This window comes from Sinohyriopsis cumingii, unplaced genomic scaffold (genome assembly GCF_028554795.1).
Source record: "Sinohyriopsis cumingii isolate HCF-2022 unplaced genomic scaffold, ASM2855479v2 utg001660l, whole genome shotgun sequence".
NCBI classification, from domain to species: Eukaryota; Metazoa; Mollusca; class Bivalvia; order Unionida; family Unionidae; genus Sinohyriopsis; species Sinohyriopsis cumingii.
The window spans coordinates 135,752-155,976 of NW_028316033.1; the positions used below are offsets into that span (position 1 = coordinate 135,752).

The 20,225-nt window shown below is 34.3% G+C and overlaps 1 protein-coding gene across 1 annotated transcript in view; it reads left to right on the forward strand.

Annotated features, from left to right (window-relative positions):
• Window positions 1-20,225, forward strand: part of LOC149771770 (transient receptor potential cation channel subfamily M member-like 2) — a 145,759-nt gene that overhangs the window by 115,597 nt on the left and 9,937 nt on the right. Inside the window, exons 21-25 of the mRNA XM_089948145.1 lie at window positions 1,350-1,417; window positions 4,946-5,165; window positions 8,954-9,082; window positions 13,291-13,545; window positions 16,286-16,460. Of these exons, the coding sequence (XP_089804271.1) occupies window positions 1,350-1,417; window positions 4,946-5,165; window positions 8,954-9,082; window positions 13,291-13,545; window positions 16,286-16,460 (847 nt within the window). The remainder of the gene's footprint in view (window positions 1-1,349; window positions 1,418-4,945; window positions 5,166-8,953; window positions 9,083-13,290; window positions 13,546-16,285; window positions 16,461-20,225) is intronic.

Here is a 20,225-nt window from a genome sequence, read left to right on the forward strand (position 1 = left end):
TACCTGATTACTTTAATGAAATTGGATGGTTTTTTGTATGAATTAGACGCTTTTAAAAGCTAAGGTAAAGTTATACACAGATAATTAAAGGACAGTGACTACGGCTATAGCATTTGACTTTCAAATGAATTTGTAAATACCGCAAATTGCTGACTCTAAGCGGAGAGACATTAAACGAAATGTGCACCCGTTGATTTCGTTCCCATCTAGATCAGTGATGACAATACATTCACAATGAAAACTATCAACAATACCAGCTTCACACATGTGGTCTGCTGATTTTTTAATTATATTAAAAATACGTTATAGTGAAATAAACTTTCGATTTGTCTATTAATATTATTGACGAATCAAATTCTTTTAATAAACCTGAGGATAAAAGTGATAAACATTGTATCATAAAGGTAGACGTATCACGTTGTTTGACAGTTCGACCGCTCAGGTGGCCTAGTGGTTAGAGCGTCCGCCTCGGAGATCGTGGTTCAATCCCCAGCCGAGTCATACCAAAAACTTATAAAAAGGTTACAAAACAGCTGCCTCACTTTAAGAGGTTAGTGTTAGGACTTGTCGGCCTGGTGTCAGGATAATGTGACAAGGTGGGACATCATGTTACATGTGTGATACATGATGCCACAGTGCTAGACATCACTATAAACTACAACATTGCAGACATCGTAGCGATATGAGTGAACATATGTTAAAGCTACGTTAAAAACCCTAATCACACGTCTTTTTTACAATTCTGTTGAGACCTTTGTATTACTCGGGTGCACTCAGGGTACCGTATGTTTGGTACATTTAAGATATTGCTACTGTTCAAGCAGAAAATATAAATGAGTAAATCAATATTGTTTAGAAGTTCCTTCTTTAAAATATCCTTAAGGTCTTAAGTGCTGGCAAACCGATGACGCAACTGAACAGTATATATCTTAGCCTAACCTCGTTTCTGTGCATGGAGTTTATCAGAATGTTGCACAAAATCTTGCATACAAATCTAAATGCATGACTATTTCTTTTCCATTAAAAATCATAAAAGACCGCGTGAGTAGCAATGGGATATACAATAAAAAGAAACACACAGAAGTTCAGTGTTATGAATTGGAGGAATAAATTCATTTCTCACGGTGTTAGATCATTACCTCTCAGCCTTACAGCGTTGACCCGCCAATCCTAATAACACACACACACACACACACACACATATATATATATATATGTATGCATATTATATGAGTTGATGGCTTCGTAATGTAATATATATATCAAGCCGCACAATTAACAAATCTTTTATTATACAAAGGCAGATTACCCCAAATTTAATGGTTACTTATTTTTCTTGACATTTCTAGGAAGATCAAGCGACAGACGAATCTAGTCCTAATGTGAGTTTACAACAAAGCCATCCTTCCCTTCAGTCGTAAGTAATTGTACTGGTGCATCAGAAGTCAGTAAAAAAAGCCATCATGCATAGGGAAAGGATAGGACTAATCCACGTAAGAGTCAAACTTTAAAATCATACCTGAGGCTGTATCGAGTAATTCGCAGAAAATTATGATCCAGAGGGTGTACGTTTCCATCCTACAATTAAGCATAATGATTAATTCTTGAAAATGGCATATTGTAGATATTGATGTAACTCTCATAAACCAGAAAACGTCCGAACGCAGATTGATGTTTGCTTTTTTCTAAGATAGGGTGCAAATAATTAGGTTTACTCTGACATATAAACTTTCCATGACGTTCCAACACATTTTAGCTTTCAGAGAAACGTGAATAAAATTGCTACGATAATGATAATACGCATCGTCTGAATGTGTATTGACGAGAACATGAGAACTGATGCAGTCAATAAGTAAAGTTCACTTTTGTACCTAAGATTAATCTACCCATACAAGAAATAATAAAATAGTCATTGATTCACTGATTATCTAGAACTAATTTACACTTCAACAATAACAGCGAGAATACGAATTTGTAAAAGCAACTAACCAACAACTTTTTCGACTCGGAATGCACTCAAGAATCCATACATTTAGCAGTTTCCATCACTGCAAAATGATCTGTTTGTCGCACACTGAACTTCAGCCAAGTTTTGGTACGCAACTACATTAAAATTAATGCAATTAATTTATTTTGCTTTTTGTGAAAGAATGTTGAAGTAATGAATGCAAGTTTAAAGATTTTCTTATCCATCTCTTGTTAGCTTAATGTACATAGTGTTTAAAAGACGATATCTGCCGATTATACAAGACGGTCATAATCAAACTTAGCGCACGAACGCATAAAAGGAAAAGAAAGGGTTAACGCCATAGAGATCAGAGGTCAGAGTAATTGTTTACACTTTAGTTAGATGGTCAATGTTTAAAGTTTTGTTTTGCCTATAATTATTATCTACTGTTGTCATGATTGAACTTTGATTAGACAGTGATGGGACATAAAAGCTTCATTAATGTAAGGTTTGTAGCAGCCATCCTCAGATTTTGACAGTAATTAAAAATCAGATTATCAAATTGTATGTAAATATTATTTAGAACCTTCATGCACTTTATATATGTCAACGAGCTGGCAATCAATCCGATTGTAGGGTTTTTTAATTAACAAGTAAGTTCTTAATACTCTACTAATAATAGTGTTTATTTGCTATATAGGCCATTGGACTATGATACAAATGCATACATCATGCGGAACAAAAATATGTTATAGTAAATAACAAACGAACATCGTATTTATAACAAGTAATATACATGAAAGTAATGATTATTGTTATTTTCGGATATTGGTGAGATACAAGCATCTACTGTACAGTAATCAAACAGACATATTTAAGGGTAAACCTAAAACTTGTGTGCAAGATTTGTGAGATTGACCTAAAGTCTTGTGTACCAGGAGTCTTTGATGAAACGGTTTCTCTAATCTTCAAAACGTTTATATTAAACATTGCTAAATTAGTTATCATAATTTTGCTAGTATCTATGGATATAAAGGACCTACATTTATTAAAAGTTTGATTTTTATAGCCAAAGGTGAGCAAGTATTTTCGTCATATTTCTCCATATAGCGGACAAGTATTGATGCAATGAAATTCATTATCGATGTTAACTTTACAAATTTGACACAATCTTTCCTCATAGCAGATGCGTGCATATCTTCCCGTACTAGCTCTGATTGTCAAGTTCCCCACTCTAAGCATAGTGATTATATATAATATACTCAACTTTAATAGATTAAAGTTAATGTAATATTGGTTTTAGATATTAATTGCTTACTTTCTATGAAGATTTATATATTTAAGTTAAAGACATCTGTACGTCACACAAAATATAAAGGAATTGAATGCATAATTCATCAATTCATCATTTGACACATTATTGCATATATATATATATATATATATATATATATATATATATATATGTATGTATGTATACAAGTATACATACATAAAACACACATGTATAATAATGATTATTATTATCACTTTTATTATTATCATTTGTAAATACATATTCGCTCATAGGACAAGGCCAGCCTCATATACAATAACTCTGATCTGATTACTGCATTTGTATGGGAAATTATGATCGAGATTTTCGAATGGAAATACTGTACGACCTTGGGAGTGCAGTATATCCATCCGACAAAACGACTTCATATTTTCCCATACAAATGCAGTAACATTTTTATTATATGCTCATTTTTTTATTCTATCTAAGGCTTAATTATATTAACAAAATACACTACGAGAAACAAAGTAAATGAATGTATGCCGTATTCCAAACTAAATGCACAAGTGTAGATTCATCATTACACAACAACAGCATTATTACTGCACGCATAACTTTGTCCATATAAACTTGAACTTAGCCGCGCGCTCGACATAACGTTCGAAAGAAAATGGCGTGTCTAGTTTAAATTGAATTTTGGAGTCATATTGTGAATGAATGCGCATTGCAACAACTTTTCCATTTGATCTGGAATGAATAGATTTTGGTATTTTTTCGATTCTATAAAATTTGATGATTGTAGGCTGGATTTATATGAGACAATTCCAGGTGAAATACATCGGATTGAAGAAACAGGGAGAAGCGTGTTGACATCTGCAAATGTGTTTCTGTTTCTGGCATTGAATGTTTGAAATCATAATGTGGGGAAAATATGAAGTCTTTCAGTTGCAAATATCAAAGAGACGCTTTGGAATTTAATGCTGATTTCATTTTAAGGGCAATAAGGAGGATTTAATTGCACTGATATTCGAAAGTACTTTACAATTTCGAAATGTTTAATCACGATTGAGAACCTATGTCATGGCTCATGTAATTACGATTTCCAGAACTAAGAAAGTACATTTTTATGAAATTCAGGATGTAAAACTGTAAGTATATGTTTTGCCATTCTTGTCACCAGCTAAAGAAGACAGTATGTGTTTTGTCACTTGTATGTCAGTTGTAAGGACCAATTCTTGTGTCTATAGTATACCTAACTTAAATTGTATCAAAAAAGGTAACGCGGAATTTCCCAAAGCAGCTGATATGTGGCAGTCCACGAAACATCTGCTTTACTTCATTTTGAAACAAATTTAAAGAACCACAACGTAAAGCACCTATTACGCGAGTGTACATGATTTGTTTACAAATCAAAAGTGATGGCGTCTGTGTCCATTGTTTGTTTGCAATAGAAATTAGTTCCTTTATGCACGTAAATGCAATATGTGTATTTGCATGCGAGTTCAGTATCGGGTAATATTGCACGAATCTGACAATGTAAAGTTAACGGAGAAAACAATGAGCATATAATACTATGGTTTATATTGTTTGTGCTATTCATAAATAGTGGCAGACTGCATAGACCCAGATCAGTATACATATTTTGACTCGAGACCTTGCAGACTGCAGTTTTACTTTCATGAAAGTATGAATTTCAAAGAAAACAATTAATTTGCTTTTAGACAGGAGACAAAAGATGATATAGGAACTGATTTCAGAGAGGAAACGAGGGATGATTCAGAAGATGATATCAGAGATGAGTCGAATGATGATTCAGGAAGTGATAATAGAGAGGTGACGAAAACTGTGCAAGAAACAATGTTAGTCAAATATTTCAAAAGAATGAAGGAGATGATCCTACTTTTCTACAAAGCACCTGTTGTTACATTCTTATTACATGTGGTAGGTTCAGTATTTTTCTTTATATATAGGATATTGGCAACTGTTATTAGCAGAATGGACTGAGACGTCCTACATATCTTGCACCGGCAGATAGGTTTTACACACTTACTTTTCTATTCATATTTAAGTTTGCTGCTTTCTGGCTTCAAATAATTCTATGACTATAGCAGTTTGTGCATCAGCTTTTGTTTTATGATTCATAAAAGTTAGAAAAAAGAATGTATTGTTTAGTCAAATTTAAAGTACAAGCGCACACGACCTCGTCTCAGTCGTCTCATAAGTGCATCCATTTTTAACCAATCTACAGTACACCAAGACGCTAGAAATGAACTCCAACACATGGACACCGAATGAAGAAACATTTATTTGAAAATAATTGGAATTTTATGAAATCAATCTTTTTTTACTTTGAGTATAAATGTATGATATATCTATATTAAATTAAAAAATTGTGGCAAAGAGATTAGTTTTGAGGTTAAGAGCGTTGAGCGTTAAGGGCGCTGATTAAACCAGACAGAGGCCGCTTATCTTTCATAAATGTACATTTTGTGGCGACGAAGTTAGTTAAATGCAATTATTAAATGTTTTTTGATGAAAGGAATACATCATCCAAGATTTTGAGTCGTCATTTGGCTGGTTGTATTCCTGATATGCAACATCCTACTCTCCTGGAGTTAACACAAAAGTGAAACATCTCAGTAGCACCGACAGAAGAATACAGGAACAAAACTATAATTTTCGAAATACGTTACACAGCAATATTGTAAATGATAAAGTGATTGACCACATATGGGCATCAGTCAGAATGAAAAGCCGTTCTGGTAACGTTTGTTAAATCTTACAATTGTTACGAGTCTATGCTCTTAAAATAAGAAACAGAAAAGAGTGAAAGATATCAAGCTTTGTAAAACTTAAATGTATTTCCAAGAAGACAAAGTGAAAATGAGAAGAAAGAACTTACGGTATTGCGAGTTCAATCCGAAAATAATGCAAGAATTACATAAGTCCTATTAATTTTATGTTCTTAAAACAATTCAGTAAACGTCCGGAAAAAATCCCGAAAACTGAAGGCGATAACATACCTGTAATAGATTTTAGTGTGTTTATGTGTCAGCAGTATTTTGTTGAATTACAGTAATATGATACAAGGATTGAATACACTATAAATTCAAGTGAATGTCTTTATTCAAGAATTGTATCACAGAAGAGTAAATAATGACTGTAACATAATTGTAATCGAGTGTGTTTTTTGGATTAAATGAATAACGCAAACACAATGTGATGGACGATGGAAATTTATAAAATGAAATATATATATTATAAATACAATGATTTTCTCACGCTCTCAACATACGATTGATCCAATCACTCCACACAAACATACAAACATTCACAAATTGAAAAACGAATATATGGAAAGATGGATTCAAATAACCTCATGGACTGTAAATACGTTTCAATTAATAATATGCACGCAAGAGAGATTCACATGATTTCACGTACGGAATACGATTAAGATTCAAATAATCTCAAGGAATTCAGTTATGTTTCAAATAATATGGGGCAATGTAAGCGAGATTTACATAATCTCCTATATTATGCAATATAAGCGAGATTCACATAATTACCAGTAATAAAACTAAGATTCAAAATAATCTCATGCAATTGAAATTTACTCAGTTTAAACATCAGTTGGAACAAACATATGCCTCGTGACACATGTATAGTCGTATGATTCATAAACTCATGAACCACACAGTTTCACGGAGTCCATGGGTTGGCTCACACATTTATCGGCCGCTCACACCCTAAACGGATCCACCACATGCACAGACATACGTATAGACATACGCACATACAGCACACAACACCCTTGTATTATCTACGTCTACATTCGTGGTTCCACCACGTGTACAGACATACGTATACACATACGTATAGACAGCAAGCAGCACTAAACAGCTACAGTCACCCCTACACAGCTACAGTCAGCTCTAAACAGCTACCGTCACCCCATAACATCTTCAGTCAGCTCTAAATTGCCATGAACAGCTTCAGCCAGTTCTGAATAGCCCTGAACAGCTTCAGTCAGTTCTAAACAGGCCTGAACAGCCCTGAAAAGCTACAATAAAGCCAAAACTAGTCATAATAATGGGTTTTGAAGGAGTCTTTATATATATATCCAATAAATTAAACTCTAATAGCTTGCAATTCAAAGTTCACATCGTTTCAAATCTGCATATTTATAAATGCATCATTACACGATAGGACATCAAAACCTGAATAAGCTTGACATATCAAATAAAATATGAATTTAACACTTACCCTTATGGCTGGAGAACACAATGGAGAATGTTCACTCCTTGACAAGATCCAAAACGACCAGTGTCGGTTAGAAATGTAATCTACCTTAAATCCATAGGAGAGTGAGTAAAACTCAGGGTAAAATACTCGTGCATATCGTGGTTTTAATGTATCTCGTCGCACGTAATTTTCGACGAGAAACATGCTAGTGTTCACCCTTGGTAACGTTGTACACATGTACCACGAAAAATGGTCAAGTCGTTCTCAGGTAAAACCAAGTTATTTCTTGCCTTATTCTGTGACAATCACCTGAATTCAATAATTTGAACAAAATATATTCTAGCTCGAAATGCAAAAAATACTGAACAACTTGATTCTGCTAAAACTTAAAGCACGAAAGACCAAGTATTTACAGTTGCAACCTTATTTAGTTCTCTACTTTACCTCAGGTTACAATAAGCATCTTCTAAAAAGAAGCCTTTACAGTAGCATGTAATAATAAAGTTAATAAAACTAACAAACGAAACAAATTAAATGCATATAACACAATTGGTTGTGGTTTTGTGGGTTCAATGCCATTTTCCAGCACGTGATAAGCTATAGATGGCGGACATTATGTCCGGTGGAGAATGAGTCGGGGACAAACTACTAACCCACATGAAGCTACTGAAAAGCTTTCTCATCTTCTTTGGCCGAAGCCGAGAATCCAACCCACACAGACAGAGATGAAGTGTCAGTGGTCTGTAAAGATGAGCGCTTTAGACCACTTGGGCACCATGAGTTCCTATCACTGATGTGGACTTTCAACAAATCTGGGTGATGCGGATCTTGATAATAAAACAACAGCATGACATCATCTCAATAGAAGATGACCTAGGCCATAGGCAGTTTAGGCTGTTATGGGTATGACTGATATTGGATTCACCTCCGAATATATTTAAATCGATAGTTATGGTCAATCTTCTAAGGAATATTAATTACAATGCTTAGCAGAAAATTACCTACATTGGCATGAGAAGATAATTTGTGAAGGAATTTCTGCCTCTACCACTGTCCTTAATTATACTTCTGAATTAAAATAAATTCAATTTATCTGCTCAGAATAAATGAGCGTTCATGTAATCAGTATATGTAATTATCATTTTTAATTTGATTATATCACAGGTAACTTTTTCACAACATGTAATACTCATTATAGGTCTGAAGGTTCTGTTTGCAGATGGGTTTATAGTACACATAATCAAATATAATACACGTAGTGTTAAAGCTTTTGTAATGAAATTCAAGTCTGCACATATGTGATAGTTGTCATATGGATATACTGGTTCCCTGTTTTAGAAGATTTGTCAATGTTTAAAAGTAGACTTACTAAATAGAACTTGTCTGGATCTCAACTCACAACAGAGAGACAGTCTGAAAATGCAATATTAATCATATACCATGAATATGTTCAGAATGACACATATTAATACATTTATTTTCAGATATCCTATATGGCTTTTCTGTGTTTGTTTAGCTACATTCTAATCAGCAAGTTTGACCAAAATCTGTCAGTGGAGGACATTATACTGATTGTATGGGTTTTGAACATTTCAATTGAAGAGATAAGACAGGTTTGTATAATATTGCAAAACTTAGTTTCGGTTATCTCCCCTGAACAAGAATTTTTAATCTCTGAAAACGAATCGATTATTTTTGTTAGTAAGACATAACATGCGATATAATAATTATAGGTTACTGCACTGGTATAGGAAAATATGAAGGAGATTTTTGGATGGAAATACTGCACGACATTGGTAGTGCAGTATATCCATTCAACAAAACAAGTTCGTATTTTCCCACACAAATGCAGTAAACTTTTTATTATACGCTCATTTTCTTATTCTACCTAAGGCTTAATTATGTAAACAAAAATACAGTACACAAAACAAAATAACTGAATGTATCCCATATTCCAAACTAAATACACAAGCGCAAATTCATCATTACACAACAGGAACAGTATCAATGCGCACATAACTCCGCCCAGATAAATTTGAACTTGGCCGCACGCTAGACATAACTTTAAAAAGAAAATGGCGTTGTGGTCTGCTTATAATTGAAAATTTAGTAATATGGTGAATGGATGCGCATTGCAACAACTTTTCCTTTTGATCTGAAATGAATAGATTTTGGTGTTTTTTGTCGTTTCTACGAAATAATGTGATTATGGACTGGATTTATGTGCCAATTCTATATGAAGTACATCGGATTTCAGCGACGACGGAGCAGCGTGTTGACATCTGCAAGTGTTTTTTTTTTGTTTTTTGTTTTTTTGTTCTGCCATTGAATGTTTGAAATCATAATGCTGGAAAATATGAAGTCTTTCAATTACAATTATCAAAAGGACGCTATGGAATATAATGTTTATTTAATTTTGAGTGCAGTAAGTAGAATGTAATTGCGCTTGGAATATAGTCGAAATTATAGAAAAATTTCGAAATGTGTCATCAAGCTTGAGAACCCATGACATGGCGTATGCTATTCGGATTTGCAAAACTAAGAAAGTACATTTTGAGAAAATTCAGGATGTAAAACAGTAAGAATATCTTTTGCTATTGTTATTACCAGCAAAAGAAGACAGTTTATGCCCTGTAACTTGCATGTTATTTGTACGTACTCAGCAATTCTATGAATTCTGGCGTGTATCGCCAAAATCCGAAACATTGTATGAAAAAGTTAACACGGAATGTAGCAAAGCAGCTGGTATGTGGTAGTCTACGAAACATTTACTTTAGTTCACTCAAAAACAAATTTAATCAACCAAAACGTAAAGCGTCTGCTACACGAGTGTACATGGTTTGTTTACAAAGTAGTTTCTAATACACTAATAAAGCATGTGTCCTGCGCGTGAGTGCAATATGAAGGTGTGCAATATCTAAAATACTGAACGATTCTGACAATGTAAAGTGAACGGAGAAAATGTGAGCGTAAAATAATCATCAAAAGAAATATAAATTGAGCTTAATTGTTTGTAAACGTCCTGTTATACAACACTAAAATTTACAACCCAAGATCTGCAAGTCAGATTAATTACCAATTACGGTATGACAGTCCTTAAGGTATGAGATCATTTCCACTCGATTTTGTTTTCCTGATATTAGCATTTGAGTGGCAAACCGTAAAATGTAATTTAAATTAAAGGTCACATTATATTTAACACCATTATCTCATATTATGAGTCACTTAAAACGAGTCTGCCTCTAGATGATTCTAATTATCCGTGTTTTTTATTAAGCTGTTCAATATTTCAGTTGCATATTACTTTATCCATTACATAAAATGTTTCAGTTTATTTTGTGGCAAATAATATTTTTGTCAGTTGAAAAGGGTTATATAATTAGCCTTATATAATTGTTGCGTTGAAAGTATCTTGTAACATTGTGCACATATAATATATTAATTAGCTTGAATTTAAGTTATGTCTCTCTTACTAATGAAACCCATCAAAACTGACAACCGTTGAGAAAAAACCTGATTTTTATTATTGTGCTTTTTGTTTTGTGGTATCTCTTAGTGTAATTCCCACGGGAATAAATGCTTTTTCATAGTTTCGCAAATCTGTATTGTTTGCGTAACGTTTGTCCATGATTTTAGATTGTATTTAAGCTAATGATTATTTATAGATAACATTTTGCACAGTACTTATGTCCAGGATTGTGGGTGTGTAAGATAATGTCATATTCTTAAATACCTGTTTATATTTCCTTTGGATATTAGGAGGTTCTCGACAATGTTTATCTGCTTGTTCGCAAAGTCATGACTATAATCTAAACTGAGAACATTCTTTCAAATGAGTGTTCCAAGTCTTTATCTCTGATTACAAACATTAACTATCAAAGGGTTGTGAAGTAGCAAGATCTGATATTTACGCTACTCAGTAAAGAACGTAATTACGGTATGACAGAAACTTATGAAACAAATATTGCAGCCTGGTGATAAAGGTCTGTATGTCTGTCTACCTGTTCTCCTCAGGCTAAGTATTAAGGTCCTTGAACAATTGAAAACAGGTTCGTGACTAAAATTATATTATTAACACTTTTAGAAGGCTATAGGGGCGTGTTGATCCTGACGACCCAGTTAATCATGCAAGACGTATAGATGTAGCTTTACCACATACAGAATATTTAATTGACGAAATGTTGTTTGACTTCAGTGAGTTTGGGTTAACCAATCTTAGGAATTCAAAATTGTTAACTGGACCAGAAACATTCATATCTACTAAACCACAAGAAAGGATTGAAATACTTTTCAAAATGAATTCTGTCAAGTAGAATATTTAATAAAGAAATGTCACTATTTGCTTGAATTGAATTTTTTGAACCAATGTTCATCGTGTATTCTTGTACTGATACCAGATAATACTTTCCGCAGTGTACCTCAATTACAGAATATGTATTATTATAAATCATTTGTATTGTTGTACTATGTTGAGTTCTTCTATCAAGAGCTGCGGTGGCTCGGTGCTTAAAATGCTGAACTCACGACCGAAAGGGTGCGTGTTCGACTATATTTTCGGTCCAGTTTGAGTTAGCTATTATGGTGTGTACTTGAACATGGTACTTTACTCTAATTTCCTAGGCTCTAAATACTCTATTTTGTGTATGTGCCCTAGAGACTCAAATCAAACCATACTAAAACATAAATGTCTACATTGATCTGCACCTAAGCGTTCGCGGGATTTATTCAGGCCTTAATCAGAACTTTACAAATTGATGTAAATATCTACCAAAACCATGGAAATACTCATTGATGAAGGAAATACCCATTGATGAAAAGATTATAGAAACTGGTAATGACCCATGAAATACATTTCCACTGCAAACAAAATATGCAGAAACATAACAAGACGAAATATTATGATTATACACTTGCTACAAACAGTTAGAATTTTTTGTTTATAATACAAAATAGATTTTAAACTAAACAGTAATTACTATAAACATGTTGAATGATGTATATTATTATGTTATTTTCTTAAGAGAGCCTCAAGCTTGTTTAGTCCACCTACATAAATAAAGTATTATTATTATTATTATTATTATTATTATTATTATTATTGTTATTATTATTATTATTATTATTATTATTATCCCAAAATTAACGTGGTCGATTGAGGATACTCAATGGATAGATAAACTTTTATTGGCTGATTTGTGTGTTGATATGGAACATACTTAACGGCTAGGACTCTTTTCTTATTGGTTTGCTTTACAGAGAAAAGTATCCTTTGATGGGATATTTAATTAAACTGACGTTTCCAGTAAGCAAGAATTGTGATTAATTCATGCTTTGCAGTGAATATTATACATGAGTAAAACATATGCGATATATAACATGTATATAATTTTCATTTACCTACATAATTTTATTTCCAGATGCATGCAACTGATACCATCCTCACATTCTATAATTTTATTAGAACCTGGGTTGACGTACAGTACCCCATCGTCTTTGCATATACTGATGATCATCATAGTAATTTCAAAATGTAGCTTCTGTTTTGTTATAGTACTGTTTTCCTGTATGTAGTTATACTTGTAAAAAGCAGATATGTCAACCGAAAGTTTAAATGTCGTTAGGATATTCCCATTATCTGAATCATTATTGACTTTATCTTAAATTAAATATTATCATCAAGAAGGTTATAATATGTCATACACAAGTTTCTTAAGGTATTTGAAAGTCTATAAGATTATTACCATAGTAATCACTTAATATTCAGAACCGTGTTTAACATACATAGTTGCATGCGACTCTAATTAAACCACTCTTCCAACAGGTGATTGCAGCAACATTCATGCAAACGGAGACAAAACTCAAACGTTACATAGCAGATGGCTGGAATAAGGCAGACATCTTCATAATATTGTTGTTTGTGATCGGAATGATTTTGAAGTATATTCCACATCCATTAACGTTTGAAATTGCTCGTGTTGCCCTTGGCGTTAATCTGGTTACATTTTGCCTGAGACTGCTACAAATATTTTCAATGAGCAAGGAACTTGGACCTAAGCTAGTGATGATTATTCGCATGGTATGTGAGTTATATATTATCTTAAAATTATTCAGTTCTAGTTTTTACATTTGACAATAAATACAATGCTTATATGTTTGCCTTCTGTAATAACAAGGTGTCATCATAATGTATCATCAAACACATTAAGTTACCAATATGTTCATTTGGCAAAAATATTATTTAAAGGTTGGATTTCAAAGGCAATAATTTCTTGTTTCTTTGGTTCTTAAGAAAAACAGATTGTGATCATGATCGACTCAGGTACGTTAAGATACAATTTATGATGGGGTTTCATTCGTTGTGTCATAGTCATAGACTATAAGAGTTTTTGTGATTCCTGATGTTTCTTATCCATCTGTTCATTCGCACAATTTAGGTATCTCTATTCATCTACAACAACCAGGAGGATTGTCATGAAACTTCGCCATTTTGGATATTCGAATACAGTACTAGATTCCTTCTTATTTGCTACTTTGGAAATACAAGTTATACTATTTTTTGTGCTGAAGTTTCATCTTTTCTTCTCATGTATATCTTCAATGGTCATCACCCATTCTCTCTCTAATAGTAACGAATCTCATCAAAATCAGTTTTGCAGTTATCAATCTAACAATTCGATGAGTGTATACTTTATTTTTCTGTAATGATGGAAACAATGGATTCGTTAGTCGTAAACAATCCAACACCACGAAATTTATTTTCTTGGGTCTTTGTCAGAGAAAAATGACTAGTATCAGAAACGACAAATAAGTGTCAATGGCACAAACACGAAACCTACAATCAAACCAGCAGTATGCAAGCAACTAAAATGTATATTTTTCACCCTTATGTACTATTTCTTTTAGGATGATTAAATACAATCCCCTTTAAACTATTATAGTTGGGTAGTGGATATCGTCGTATGGTTATTCCGACTTGCAATGCAGTTCGTGTCAGTATTTACTTAGTTGAACTGCAAAATTAAAACCACAGTCGTCACTGGTAAATAGACCATATTTTCCAAAGCTTGCATGTTTAATAAACCACTTAGCTAACTGGTCAGTTAATTGAACAAACATACAGTTCAAATCCATGGAAGTGTCCAAAAAATATTCTAAAGATACACGGTACTGAGTTGATATTTCCCTAAATGTATTGTGCTTTGAAAAAAGTAATTTAACAATTGCGTGTCCAAACTGTATGCTGCACCAACATATACGCCACAAACAAAATTATGTTTTCAAGATTTGGACAAAAAAGTATTCTCTCAATAAAGATAACAATATCTCCCAATATATTCATAAGTTATTTTGATGAATTATTCAGGTGGCAGTATTAAAGCCAATTACATACGTCTTTTTCAGTAAAATCCGTGATTTAAGTTTCTCGAATTTAGTTTCAATGTCTGCATGATAAATATAACATGCCATCTTCAGCTCAGGAAAGAAAATTCTTGTTGCGAATCATCAGCTATCATTGAGACATCTGGTATCGCTTATTTAAGAACACGATTAAGTGCTTATTATTTGGCTCTAGCAGTGTTTACTTTAATAACGGATGCGAACCGAATTGTCCTGAGACAACGCGACGCAAGGTAATTAATATAGTATATGTATCGTGCTTATTACGGTAGATCAAGGGTGACAGCATATACGTAAGGGTGGGCAGCCTTCTGTCGTGTTAAAATCACGTATAGGGCTTAACTATGAATTGCAATTTAAATTCTTCATTGTTTCGTTAGCATAATAACGTACAGTTCTCTTTCTGGGACAACGTTTTAAATATCTAGATGTAGACTCGTGTAGTGTTCTTTTGACAATCATTGACATGTGATGTACCGAAGGAAGTGTACAACAAATAAATCACGATGTGAGGTATATCAAATGTATGTGTTATTATGTTGAGTGTAATTCAAATTTAAGTACATGCAAATAGATAAGTGTAAGTTTATCATTTATTAAGTCAGTTATATTTAATCTTCAGAGCAAATGTATGATACGGGTGTTATCGATCAACCAGCATATTTGTTCCTATTATTCTTGTTTCATCACTTCCCCAAAAATATCGACATTAACAATTTTGGAAATAATTTCAGCGATTTTTATGATTAACTATTGCGAAGAATTAGATTGTGCTAGTTACTATCTGTGACATTGGCTTGCCACTTTTGGCCAGTTCCCAAAACTAATCAACGCTTATAACCAACTGGAACTGGGGCTATACTATTGTATATTCCAATGATATATTATGTGGAGAGGGTACATATGACAGCCCATTGAATTACCATCAGTCACGTATGTCCTGCCAGATCATGTTCTATTATGTCAGGAATATCATCCCAATATGTCAGAGATGGCATGCAATATTATGTACCATACTGTTACATATGTCATGCCAAGTCCTGCCCCATCATGGCATGTAGGTTTGTCCTGCCATATCAAGTTTCATCATGAATCTAGTTTTGTACACAGTATCATTTTAATGATTTAATAAATTAAACCCTATTTAGAAGGATTACAGGATTATGTTTCGTTTTGTACTTATTTCAGTTAGACGCTTACTTTAGAATGTTTCGATATACTATCGCGTGACGAATTATATTTCTGCTCAATAATATTTCATTTTAAAGTTTACGGTGATCAAAACGAAGATTAGTAATGATTTATACTACTACAATTTATGTAAAGTATGTTATATTAGATGAACAAAATGTTTCTCAAAATTCATATTGAATCAACTTTCAAGGTTTTATCTTGATATTTAATACAAATATTTTCAGGTTGGAAATCTAACCTCTTTTTTTGTGATGTTGCTGATTTTTATTGTGGCTTATGCAATTGCTTCTCATGCCATATTGTACCCAAATACCGAAATCAGTCTTAACTCTTTGAGGGTTATATTCCGGCGTCCATACTGGAATATTTATGGAGAGTTCATGTTGGATGAAGTTGAAGGTATAGTTACATTTTCTCATAGGTATTTTCTCTCTATATATTCATTTATTTATCTATCCACAGTCGATTAAATCATTATAAATTTGTCAAAAGGCTTACTTGAATGACATGTAAAGTATCAATTTCAAACAAGAGGTTAACAGTAAGAAAATATTTGATGTCTGATTCATATGATATCTTTGCTGTGTTCCAATCGGGATCCAAATTAACATATTAGAATCAATGACGTTGGCCAGAGAACCAGACCAACATTAGAAGAGTTACAGACGGCTCGTTAATATGCCAGCCTGACTTTACTTTGAGCTCATCAGCTGTTATCTTACCCACTTAATCAAGCGTTTGTATTGATAACAGTTGATGAACATGACGTGCAACATGATCAAACATGTTTACCTTGATGGAAACGTTTGACTTCTTACAAATCCTCTGAAACTGATCAACTAGTCAACATATAAGTACTAAAGGAATTATCACATATCTAGCCATGCTAATACGGCGCGAATACCATTTATTGTACTTAATATCGAGTAAAGTGTAGTATCTCCAACAATATAAGAAATCAGTTTCACTACCACATAAATAAAAAAGCCATCCAAATGTGAATTTCAACTTTACGGCATTAACCAATACATCATCTGCGGTTATTCAAACTGAACATACGGTCATTATGGTAGAAGTTTAAATAAAACACAATACATAGGTTCATTATAAACTTTATTGTAAATATAAATAATCTTTGGCATAATGGGGGCAAATCCAGTTACAGCACACTGCACCAGCCGAGTTCTGAATTTGTTTTATAAGAATACCTCAGGAAAAGAGACTTGGGGGAGTTTGTAGGGTTCTGAAGAGTGTCCGACACCTGTAGGTGGAGCCGCATGGGGCTGATACGAGGTATATAGGGACACTGACAACCGAACTCGATAATTAATCCTGATGGTTGATATGATAACAAACATAAGACGATACACCATATATGCACCGTAGGAAGCGGATATGAAGTATATGGGCATAATAGTTGAGTACACATTTAAGTACAGACACAAATTGGGGGTCAAAAGCGAAGTTGTGAAAGCGTGAAACTTGGCAATGACCCAAACGAACTGAAGGGAGCCCTTACGACTATAAAACATTGCGACTGAAACGAAGTCCCTCAATTTAAGGAAATGTAAGGATAAATAAAGATAATAATGACTGAGAATACTATAGCGTGGAAAATGCGTGCACTAGGTTTCGAACCGCCTGATAATCCTGGTGTGGCTAAAGGTATCAATATTAGATATCTGTATTAGATAACCAGCTTGGAATTCACATGTCCACAAACAAAAGATACAGCAGAAATGAGAATGTAACATAGAATGTGAAAATGAATGACTGACATGTACAGCTATACAAATTTATCTGAGGTGTTCCAATAATGTATGATGGTCTCACAAAGTGAAGAAGCGGAATATTGCATTGATCGACACAAGTGTAAACAGACAAGTGAGGCGCACGCTGTAACATCTGCTTCTACATATAGCTAAATCTAGCGGGGTGCACCTAAATGTCTCAACAATACACTTTAGAAGATCATCGCCCCAGGGCGGGATCCGATGGTCTGGAATTCCTACCTTAGCAGCACTGGTAGCTTCCCCGATGTGGACGGTCTCTCCATTATAGTGATGTGAATCATCACCTAACCTCAGCAAAACAGCCTTAATGGTAGCGATAAAGATAGGTCTACTTAAGACGCGACCATTGTCCATGAGGAACAGTGGATCACAAAGACGAGCTCCAGCTAATAGCCGAATCCAATGGAATTTTCTCTTCACATGAAAAGGACATACTAGGACATCACAGGTCATATCATGAATATCATATCCAAACCTTGACGGAAAATGTCACTCTAAGATGACGCAGAATGAATAGGCGTTTATCCATATGAAATATCATGTCCGACATACACAAACTGTTTGTCGCAGAAAATATAGGCTCCATGAAGAGCAAATTATCCGCACCGCAAAAAGCATACGAAGCCAGCACACTAGTTCGCAGTAACAGTTCAGTGTACTCGGTTATAAAAAATATCAAATTAGAGGCTCCAAAGAGGACGCCAGTTTGAATGTAACAATCTATTAGGAAGGAATAGTGTTCAAAGCACATGACACTAAATTTATATTCATGAATGTTCCTGAACAGAAAGAAGATGATTGGGGAGAACTCTGATCTTGCGCGTATAACATGACGAAGACTATTGTCCTAAAGTCTTAATTATATGTTCCTCCATACCAACTCCAGCTGCAGATATGGTTGCACCATGACCTCCAGCCAAAGCACGTTGCTGCCGCAGACTCAAGTACTGCTCCAGACAGTACGTGGGGCACAATCAAGAGTTCCGAGCAATTTAAATATTTACACCAGATGAAAAGGGTTCCTTTTTTAAATTACAGATATCACGGTAAGTATACCATGCATTTGCCTGTTGAAAATGTCACATCTGGAATCTTCAAGTAGTTGCACGAGCAGTTTTTCTGCAATGATCAGCCCGTAACTTCACCACATTGCAAGAATCTAAGAAATGCCACCAGACATATGCACTGCAGCAACAAGTCCACGGCCGGCGAACTCCCTCTCGCAACATAGGTGACAACTGCACAAACCCATAAAGTATACTCTTTAATCTGTCGGAATCATGAAAAGGGTTATTGTGACCAGCCTGTGTATTATAAAATCCAATTCCTGCAAGGTACAGCTAATTGTGGAGAACTGCAGCTGCATCAGGGTTTGACAGCATGTGAAGAAATAAATATAAACATCTTAGAGTTCATATAAAGAGAACGAATGAGCCTGATATTGCCCAATATTCAACAGGCACTTGCAGCCAGTTCTGTACACTGACCTAGTATTACCGGACACAAAAACACAAACTCCTGCACATGTTGTGTCAAAATGGCATAAACTCTGAAGTCAGGGGTCACACAATACCCAGAAAGGTTTGTATTCCACGCCACATAACGCAAGTGAGAGATTTAAGTGTTGTAAGTCAGCCGCGTCTTCAATGAATCCATATGCAGTGCTCTTCAATGAGCCAATATGAAGTGCAGTGCCTTTATGATATGGACGGCTTTATCAGTCTATGTACCCATGAGACCGCCGAACTGTGCACACAATATCCAGAAATGTTTGTATTCCATTTAATAGAACACCAGTGGCAGAATGCTTTGAAAGATGGTCACGTCTTCAACGAACCCATATAAAGTGAAGTCCTCTCCAAGGAGTCCATATGAAGTGAGGTGCCAGTATGATGTGGACGGCAGTATCAATCTGTGCACCCATGAATCCAAAGCAGAAAACATGGAAAGCAGAACCAGGCAGTAGAAAGTGCTGTGGTAACAGATCAAAATACCGAAGTCACCAATGAATTACAAACTAGAAATTCTACTGATATATTTCTTAAAGACATCTTACTTCCACCTACATGGACTTAAATATACCTGCATAGAAGGCTTTGCGAATGAATCATAGCAGGACATGATTAAGCGTTTGTTGTATAAGATACATTGTCAATTAGTAGTTTTGCATGTGTGCACTAAACGTTTATGAACAATTACAAAAGTATTATGGCACAAGTTTACCTGCAACCATTTTTGTTGAATTTAATGTTTCCTTTTTTATTATCAGATCACGCATCTCAGCTTTTTAAATGCATGTGCCCCTGGTCGAGAATAACAGTAGAGCTGTTGCTCGATTTATGCTATTCATGAGGTTATAGCACAATTCGAA